Source organism: Eurytemora carolleeae, unplaced genomic scaffold, assembly GCF_000591075.1.
Source record: "Eurytemora carolleeae unplaced genomic scaffold, Eaff_2.0 scaffold789, whole genome shotgun sequence".
In the NCBI taxonomy this organism is placed as follows: Eukaryota; Metazoa; Arthropoda; class Copepoda; order Calanoida; family Temoridae; genus Eurytemora; species Eurytemora carolleeae.
Window position 1 is genome coordinate 98,758 of NW_019396727.1, and position 10,268 is coordinate 109,025.

Consider the following 10,268-nt stretch of genomic DNA (forward strand, 5'->3'; position numbering starts at 1 on the left):
AGAGACGAACTGAGCGGGGGGGGGGACACTCAAACTTTTAAGGGTGTGTGGGAGGAGTGAGGGCAAACTCTGATTGGCCCCCCCCCATCCCCCCTTAATCATGCTTTTAATTGAGCGCGGTGTTCAGTAAAATCAGCTGTAAAATCTGAAGTGAAGTCTTCCTCACCTCACACACTCGAAGGTTGGAGTTCAGCGGTAATGTTACATCGTCTATACGCAATATCTCCCCTACTGAACTTCCGACCTACTAACTTTCCGACCTACTGCAATATCGGACCTACGTCAGCTGTTTATTTTTGTATTATTTGAGGGTTAGGTTAGGTTAAGACAATTTCTGGGCCGAGCGCCGCGGCTAGGACAGGCTAGGGGGCCGGGCGCTGCGGCCACATGTCCATATCGCAGCTGTAAAACCACGTGCTAGTAGGTCGGATGTGTTTTATAGCGGATTTGGTGTAGGTCAGAAGTGGAGTATAGCGGATATGTGTAGGTCGAAAAATACACCACCCAGACGCTGAGTTCAGCGTCTGTCCTATAATTGCGGCCACAACAATTGATTGATAGTCTTCTCAACAAAGACGATCTAATGTTTTAATGATAATCATGAGCGGCACTTTATCGTAAATGCGCTTTAAATTTACTGATACACTTGAAACCGATTGAACTAATCTCACTCATTTGTTTATCACTTATATTATCAAAATTTTTTTCCACAAGATAAACAAGAATATTTAGTCAAATTCGCAGACCGGGTCTGTCCTAGAGAACGATTTCTGGCCCCCCTGTCCCTCTTCAATTCTATCTTATCAATTTTTTAAAGACTAAAATTCAGGTATAGGTAATTTGGTAATTTCCTAGTATACGATTTTTGGACCAATTACTTTAGGGTTAGGTTAGGTTCAGACAATTTGTGGGCCGAGTGCTGCGGTTAGGACAGGCTAGGGGGCCGAGCTCTGCAGCTAGGACAGGCTAGGGGACCTAGCGCTGCGTCTAGGATAGGCTAGGGGGCCAAGAGCCGCGGCTAGGACAGTCTAGGGGGCTACGAGACGCGGCTAGGACAGGCTAGGGACCGAAAGCTGCGGCTAGGGGACCGAGCGCTGCGTCTAGGACAGGCTAGGGGCCTAAGAGCCGCGGCTAGGACAGGCTAGGCGGCCGAGAGCCGCGGCTAGGACAGGCTAGGGGACCGAGCGCTGCGCCAAGGACAGGCTAGGCCACATGACCAAATAAATCCATGTGTTACATATGAGATCCATTTACAAAATTGACAGGAGGGATGGAGGGGGGGGGGAGTCCAGAAAGGTTGATATTTACACAATAATCTAATCGTGAATTTTTTACAGACAAAATGCTGTTAAAGCTTGTTAGATCGTTTGTAAGTTTAAAACCGCGGATTTCTAGACAATTTATTTCAAGAGAAATGAGTTCTATCACCGAGGACATATTACTGGAGACGGAAGGAGGGGTTGGAACTATATTATTAAACAGACCTAAGGTAGAAAAATCCTTTTCTTCTTAACAACTTTATTCAATATCAAAATAAATCAACAATAGTATATCTTATTCGCAAAAACATTTCATTTTCTCATTTCATCTTCGTACCTATTGCTGTAGAAATATCCGATGACTTGAACCCAGGGAATTCAATATGACCCATACAACATTGGATTTGGAAAACACCATTTATTATTTTCACACCTGTCTCTAATTATATATACCAAAATTTTGTGTGGGACCTCACGTGACCCCAGGGAAGGTTTATGAATGATCAAAATTTCAAAATTTTGCCTTTATCAAAATTCGATTTCCATTAAATTTTGAAAATCCAAGAAATTTTTTTTATAAAATCTGTCAACTTTTTAAAGTTTCATTTTACAATGTTTACAAAGGGAAAATGCTCACAATTAAAATAATAGATGGGCGCGAGCCTAGGTTTGAATATAAAACACAGTAATTGTTTCCACGGACCTATATTTCACTTATTAAATTGATTGATTGCTACTCTACATAAGATGGTTTCTTCTTGACAGCAAGGAATATACAATAGGAACGCCCTTATCTTTGTTTTCAATTAAAGTGTACTGCAGTTTCTGGAAGAGATTTATACAGAGCAGGATTGCGTTTGTTTACGTTCGTCCCAGAAACTACACTTTACTTTATTTGTAAATTCCTTTTGTATTCCTTACTTGACACTTGACAGTATTTTTGAAATGTACAATTCCTTGAATTACGGGGCCAGTCCCTTTTTAAAAAGCCTAAAGGGAATGTACGCGTATTTTCATGTGACCCCACATGAATTAAGATGGCAATGCCCGATTTACAACGGTTTGTCGTATAAAGTTTAAATTATATCCATGTTTTTTATTTCAACTGTTTATTTTTATTTGCAACTTTTCTCTGCGAGAGTGACTTGGGCATTTCTTGTATTAAAGAAACTATTAATATTCAACACTTTTCGAGACCTGGACAAATGACGGTATTTTTCACATTTTAATCAGATAAAGGTTTCAAGGGTACCGTTGTAAATCGGTAATTGCCATCTTTACATGAAGGGTCTCTTTAAATTATGCTTACAGTCCCTTAAAGATTTTTTTCAGGCGTTGAATGCTTTGAACGAAAATATGATTGCAGCTATGCATCCTAGACTACAGCGTTGGCAGGAACAGTTAAAAATTGTTAAATTTTTAAATATTGATAAAAAATATAATAAGGTTTTTATGAGAGATGGAGGGGGGGGGGAGGTGAATTAAAAAAAAATATTTAAAAAAATAGTTTTTTCATCCTAAGGCAAGAAGTTTTGTTTTATGTTTTTTTTTTTATTGAACATCAACTCATAAGAAGTATCCTATTACAGTGTTTATTTACCCAATAAAACTATTTATTTTTCCCAATTCAGTAAAAATTACTATATTTAAACACATTTTTTGTTTTCTCCGCCCTGCGCTAAGATTCCTAAAATACTTGAAATAAAATGATTTGAACTGTTCTGGTGTATACAGGATGAAGGAGTAAAGCTTGTAATTATTAAAGGAGCCGGAGATAAAGCATTTTGTTCTGGTGGAGATATTAGAGCAATTACACAGGTTAAAATACAATAAATATATATAAATATATTAATTAGTAAGGTCTGTTTGTTTTTATATTGCCGATCATAATTCATGAGCTCCTTGACAGATTTGCCTCAAAGCCAATGGAATTTTGTTAGCTTTGTTTAAACATTTTTAGTTGAGTTGGTTGACAACTTGACTTGACGTTTCATAGAGAAAGTTTTGTGTCCAGGGAAAGGTGAGAATTCAAGCTAGAATATTATATATATATTTAAAAGTAAATATATAATATATATATGTAGTGATTTGGGCGCGTCAATCTTTTTTTCTGATTATAATCTATTTTTGTTGTTGCCGATCTATCTTCAAGCTATTCTTTTTCGTGCATTTAAAAATAATATTAGAAAAAATAAACGGATTTAAAAAAAATTGTAAGTTTTCAACATGTTGTGTTTCTATATCGATGTTGAATATAGTAATTTGATAAAAAAAATGATGATCAGAAAATGAAATTTGTATTTTTTTTAAAAATTCCTTTCAAATTTGAAGCAATAAGTTGCTGATGTCGATCCCGTGTAGATAGATGATCACAATCGGAGACTGCATTCGAAATCTATACTTTTTATATCATTTTTAAGACCAACTTGACAGCCTTTGGTGCTTCAAAGTGTCAAATTGTCCCCCCCCCCCTCTCCCTTCTCATAGCTAAGGCACAAAGTTGTAAATCCCAGATATGGTTAAAACATGTATTTTTCAGGAAAGAGGGGGTCAGGCTCAGAAAAACTTCTTCCGTAATGAATATTTATTGGATAATCTGACAGGAACTATAAGGTATTTCTCTATACCGTACTTTTTAAAGGATAATCTCACAGGAACTATAAGGTATTTCTCTATACCGTACTTTTGGAATCTGGATGTTTTGTATGCAAATTGGAACCCGTGGTTAAGTAAAATTGTTAACTTTCCGAAAAAGTAGTTGTACACAATTTAATCGCATTTTGAGATGAAAATGCACGATTTTTTCACGAAATCTGCGCAGAGCGGGTCGTTAATGGTTATTTTACTTAATTGTCCCAAAGGACGTTAAGCAGTGCTTAGGATCCAATTAATTTTGATGCGGATCCGAATCCGGATCTTGGATCTGCTCTGGAAAAAAATGGATCCGGATCCAGATCATTTCTTTAAGATTGACTGAATTTTTTCAACAAAAAATAATTTTTAAATTTTTAAAAAAAAATTTCGCTCATTTTTATCCTAAAGTTTGATGAATAGTTCAGAAATGAGGAAATTTTTATAAGATCTTTTTTCAAAAGTTCAGATTTGGGTTTTAGTTGTAAAAAAGTTTTTTTTTGCAGTTTTTGGTTGAATTTTACCCCTGGAATCCGGATCCGTGGATCCGCATATTTTTGTGGATCCGGATCCAGGAAGCCAAAATCTTGCTGATCCAACGGATCCGGATCCTAAGCATTAACCTTCCTTTGTTGGGGGTAAAAACAGGTGTGTAATGTTGGACATAAGACGGTTAAACAATATAATATTCCCTCTTTTTGTTCAGTATCCCGTATGTTGCTCTTCTCAATGGAATTGTGATGGGAGGAGGGGTCGGGATATCTGTTCATGGGAAATACAGGTACAGGGTGTTCTAATATACATGGGAATACAGATACAGGGTGTTCCAATAAACATGGGAAAAAGTACAGGGTGTTCCAATTAACATGGAAATAACCACAATATAAAAATCCAAGACAAAATTAAAAAATATTTTTTTTCAAAATAATTAAAAAATTATAAGACACAACCAGCTGATTTTCCTTCCTGATACTAATCACAATATCTAACAACATGTTCTGTAAAAAGGGTATGTTGTGAGACCACTATGTTCGCTATGCCTGAGACCGGGATAGGCCTGGTGCCTGATGTGGGCGGAGCTTATTTTCTGCCACGCCTCCCAGGAAGTATAGGCATGTTTCTCGGCCTCACTGGACATAGGCTAAAGGTACATTAAATTTTGTCAAGCTTAAAACTGTAGTGCTTAGGATCCATTTAATTTTGATGCGGATCCGAATCCTGGATCCGCACTGGAATAAAATGGAACCGGATCCCGGTCGGTCATTTCTTTTAAGATTTACTGTATTGTTTGATAAAGCAGAATTTTCCAATTTTTTGTCTTATTTTTTCGCTTATTTTTATGCTAAAACTTTATAAACCATTCAGAAATCAGGAAATTTTTATTATCTCTCTTTTTTGGGTTTTGAGAGTAAAGTTTTTTTTGCCGTTTTTCGATTATATTTTTCCCCTTGGATCCGGATCTGGATACAGGAAGCCAAAATCTTGCGGATCTAACTTATCCGGATCCTAAGCACTGTGTTAAAAGGTACAGGGTGACCCAAATTGTATTGGATTGTAAATAGCTCTAAATTGGGATTTCCGGGTCTAATTGGAAAATTTAAAGAGAAGGAATCAATTAAAAAATTTGCATGCAGAAAATACTTGGTTTTAGTATTATGTGCCAGGTGCCTATTTTGGAGTTAAAGCTGGGAGATAATCTAATAAGAGATGGGACGCTTCTCTGGATTTCTAAAAAACTACTCACCTCCTCCCCTTTTCTTTGTTTATTCAAAGCGAGAAAAAAATTAAGAGGATTTTTTTTTCTCCGAGTTGTATCAATAGAGGGAAAAATTGTTTTGAAAACAAATGAATGAATTCCTGGAGTGGGAAAAAATCATTCTTAAATTATATTTGTCTACTGAAAGTTTCAATAATCCTTTTTTTCTTTCATTTTTGAAACTTTTATAGGGTCGAGACTGCCTCCATGCTGGCATCGCCACACATGCGGTAGATAGTGGAGACATTCTTAATTTAGAGGTAAAAACAGGACAGGACAGGACAGGACAGGACAGGACAGGACAGGACAGGACAGGACAGGACAGGACAGGACAGGACAGGACAGGACAGGACAGGACAGGACAGGACAGGACAGGACAGGACAGGACAGGACAGGACAGGACAGGACAGGACAGGACAGGACAGGACAGGACAGGACAGGACAGGACAGGACATGCTTTACTATCTTCAAAACTGGAATTTTAGGCAGATCTGAAAAGCAACCCTGAAGATGTAAGTAGTATACTGGACAAATATTCTGCTAGCAGCCAGTTCCAGAAAGATAAAGGTTAGGAAACCAAAAAAAGTGAATTTACATCAAATTAGAAAATCATAAAATTCCGTAAAACTTCTTTACAAATGCGGGATGAGAAATGAGTGTTGAGGACCTGCATATCGGAACTGACTTAAAAAGAAAATATAGATATTCCGTAGATTAGTTTAGAATAAGTTTTTTTACATAGACACTGACAGTCCTTTTAATTATTTTCTGTTTAGTTTTCTCCCTGACAGCAGATATGGAAGTAATTAATATTTTCTGTTTAGTTTTCTCCCTGGAAGTAGATATGGAAGTAATTAATATTATTTTCTGTTTAGTTTTCTCCCTGGAAGTAGATATGCAAGTAAGTTTTCTCCCTAGAAGTAGATATGGAAGTAATAAATATTTTCTGTTCAGTTTTCTCCCTAGAAGTAGATATGGAAGTAATTAATATTTTCTGTTTAGTTTTCTCCCTGGAAGTAGATATGGAAGTAATAAATATTTTCTGTTTAGTTTTCTTCTGGAAGTAGATATGAAAGTATTCAATATTTTCTGTTTAGTTTTCTCCCTGGAAGTAGATATGGAAGTAATAAATATTTTCTGTTTAGTTTTCTCCCTGGAAGTAGATATGGAAGTAATAAATATTTTCTGTTTAGTTTTCTTCTGGAAGTAGATATGAAAGTATTCAATATTTTCTGTTTAGTTTTCTCCCTGGAAGTAGATATGGAACCCTAACTTTAATTGAATTGTAGTTCAGGAATAAACTATTTTGTTTTTAAAATTACTATTGATATCCTTGTTAGAAAGTGACGGTTCAGAGTTTGCCTTGAAAACTCTGAAAGCTTTGAAGAGAGCCTCGCCAAGATCCTTAAAAGTGGCGCATAGGAAACTAACTTATTTATGTAGTTTTTAAACTCTTCCTTATTAATTAATTGAGTTTTTTTTTACAATCTACACTGTTACTAAAAACAGACTGTTTTACTAAGATTATTGAGTATTTGAGGATTTATAATTATAATTTTTTTATTCATTTTATTCGAAATTTTTTTAATAAAACAAAAAAGATTTCTTGCCAAACAAACAATTTTTTTAAAAAAAGGTTCATTTCTTGTATTTACAAAATGTCAGAACTTTTTAAGGTGATTTTTCAAGAAAGTTTCTTAATTTATTTTTTTCTTGTTTGCCTACCCCTCATGTTCTGTATCATAAGTTCGTTAATTTTAGACAGATTACAGAAGGTCGGAACCTGAACTCTCTTTCTCAAGCACTAAATTTAGAATATAGGTGAAATGTTTTCCCTTTGTAATCTTTAGAAAATTATTACACGGTCAGAGCGTGAAAGAATGTATATTATTACACGATCCATGCATTAAAGAATGGAAATTATTACACTAGTTGAAGCAAGGATTTAATGCATAGAAAGTTATTTCAGAGGTGTACGCATCTTTTGTACTGCAGTGTACTGTCACTGGGCGGTAATATGAACACAAGACGGATGTCGAAGCCTGACATGGGATCCATCTTTAACATAAATAATTAATGAAATATTCTGGTCATAGGAAACTATTATGTAAATTATCAAAATTATCAAAATTCAATGCTTTTAACCTCCTCGGATACTAAACGTACACTGATGCATCTATTCTTTTTTACAAATTCCGCCCAGAGAGAACTGGTTCCAATATGTAGGCAGAGTATACGCAACTGCAATTAACTTTCCTTGAATTACATTCTTGAGTTGAAGAATATTCATTCTTACACGCTCCTTATATTGATCTTTTCAGTAAAGATCAATATTGATATAAACTTAATTATTTTGTACGAACAACTTACTAGATAACCTGCTTTATCTCCTCTTAGGGAAGATTTAGGATCTAATTTCCAGCAAATGATTCTTCACGCTATTGTTCAGTAGATTGAGACAACCCACTACTATTCTCTACCTTCTCTCCATCTAAAAAGACTCATTCAACATGCTAAATCTAAATATAGCATCAACTTAAAAAATAAAACAAGCAAATGCATTATACATTAGTAAACAAACAAACTAACTAAGGAAACAATCACACCACATGCATTTTTTACAAATAAAGAACCAATTTTTACTTAAAAAAGGTATTTTAACATTTTACCATTGTAGCATTAGAAAAATAAAAAAGGAATAGCCAGGACAAGAGCATAAGTGAAATATAAAACTTTAAAGCAACCACTCCTGAGTGTACACTAGTGTACAGTGTGAACTCAACACAGCTGACTGTACTGCTGAGTGTACACTTGCGTACAGTGTGAACTCAATACAGCTTACTGTACTGCTGAGTGTACACTTGCGTACAGTGTGAACTCAATACAGCTTACTGTACTGCTGAGTGTACACTAGCGTACAGGGTGAACTCAAAACAGCTGACTGTACTGCTGAGTGTACACTAGCGTACGGTGTGAACTCAACACAGCTGACTTAATCCCTAACATGCTATGTCAAACTAGGGTTTTAAACATTTAAATGAAAATATTGAATATTAATATTTTTAGAATTTGAACATTGAACACTTAACAGCTTGCAAATAACTTAACAACATTTACAAGCATGTCCATCATCCTTGGGTAGTAAAAGTGTTAAATGGTATTATTGTAAATCGAACACGTCAAAAATAGAAGGTCATTTGACATTGCGCCAACTGTTTATTTAAAAAGGAATTTGTAGAAAAAAGTTGATTTTTCGTTAAATATTGTTAACTCGAAAACATTTTTCTTGTTAAGATTGGTTCTGCGCTGCTGTGAAAATGATGATTTTTATGAAGGAGTCCGAGCGCTTCTTATCGATAGGTATAAATATAGATTGTTTGTTAAGCTCATCATATCCGGTGTGTATGTTTTCTCGAAAAATCATGTTTCTTCCCTCCCCCCTCCACTCTTTTTAGCATAATTTCTAATTGGTAAATTGGGAAAACTTAATGAATTTTTGGGATGAATAGAATCAAAAGAATATAAAAGTTGCTCTTGTTGTCATATTTTTCAATTTGTCCACACCCAAATCATCAAAAACTGAATTCTGAAAAATATACACCCCTGGAACTACATCCATTCAAGGTATAACCTTATTGACCACTAAAGGAGACTAAAATCTGAAAGTCAATTTTTTTCATATCCTCAAAAGTATTTATTCTTTCATAGTAACATATAGATTACAGATGTAGTGATCGCGGTAACAATGTTTAATTCTTATTGATTGTGCTTTTTTTTTTTTTTTTAAGAGAATTACTTGAGCACTACTTTTTAACATGAAAAGTGCAAATATTATGGAAAATATGATAAAATTGACCGTTTTTAGGGATAATTCTCCAAAATGGAATCCTTCAAGTCTTCAGGAAGGTAAACTATTCTTGACTTTTTAAAGATACTCATGGAAACAAATTAGTTCTGTTTATTATATTATGCTTTTAGGGCGCTTTGCGCCTCTCTTCAAGCAACAATTTAAGTGTTTAAATGTTGCTTTTTAACGGTCATTTTTTCTTCACAAATTTTTTTACAGATTGTTCTGTAAACATATTCTTCTTAAATAAAAAATCCGGGAAATATTTTAACTTAGCAATCCATAAACCTTCCCTGGAGGGTATATGTGAATTGTCAATAAATATTTGGAAGTGATCGGTTTTGACGTTTATATGATACAGACAGACAGAATTACAAGTATATACATTTAGTCATCATATAACTACATGAAATAAATGCATTTTGAAACCGAAAATGGGACTTTAATTAAAATTGTATTTTTTTTTACTTGAATTAGAATTGATATTATTAATAATATTGTATTATTATTTGAAGTGACTGACTCAATGGTGGATGAATACTTTAAACCTCTTCAAAGCAACCTAGAGTTGAATCTCTGAAACAAGAAATTAATCCAGAATTTAATATATTAATAGTTTAACTTTATCAGATAAATAGAAATATTTTTAAAGAGAGAATTCTCTTGAAATAATAATAGTTAAAAGAACTTAAAATAGTATTTGATATTCCGTTTTAACCATATTTGTAGCATAAAATTGCCAAAAGATATTAAGAATTTTGTTCCAAATATTTAA

General features: G+C 34.4%; 1 protein-coding gene across 1 annotated transcript; it reads left to right on the top strand.

Moving 5' to 3' along the window:
- Positions 1 to 1,322: 1,322 nt before the first annotated feature.
- LOC111707863 (3-hydroxyisobutyryl-CoA hydrolase, mitochondrial) lies at positions 1,323 to 10,165 on the top strand. Its single transcript, XM_023481046.1, has 14 exons — positions 1,323 to 1,489; positions 2,592 to 2,654; positions 2,994 to 3,077; positions 3,799 to 3,872; positions 4,597 to 4,671; positions 4,899 to 5,037; positions 5,838 to 5,906; positions 6,132 to 6,213; positions 6,471 to 6,626; positions 6,987 to 7,068; positions 7,408 to 7,467; positions 8,941 to 9,006; positions 9,512 to 9,552; positions 10,009 to 10,165. Exons 1-14 carry the CDS (start codon positions 1,343 to 1,345, stop codon positions 10,071 to 10,073), a joined length of 1,203 nt encoding a protein of 400 aa, XP_023336814.1. The 5' UTR covers positions 1,323 to 1,342; the 3' UTR covers positions 10,074 to 10,165.
- Positions 10,166 to 10,268: the final 103 nt, after the last annotated feature.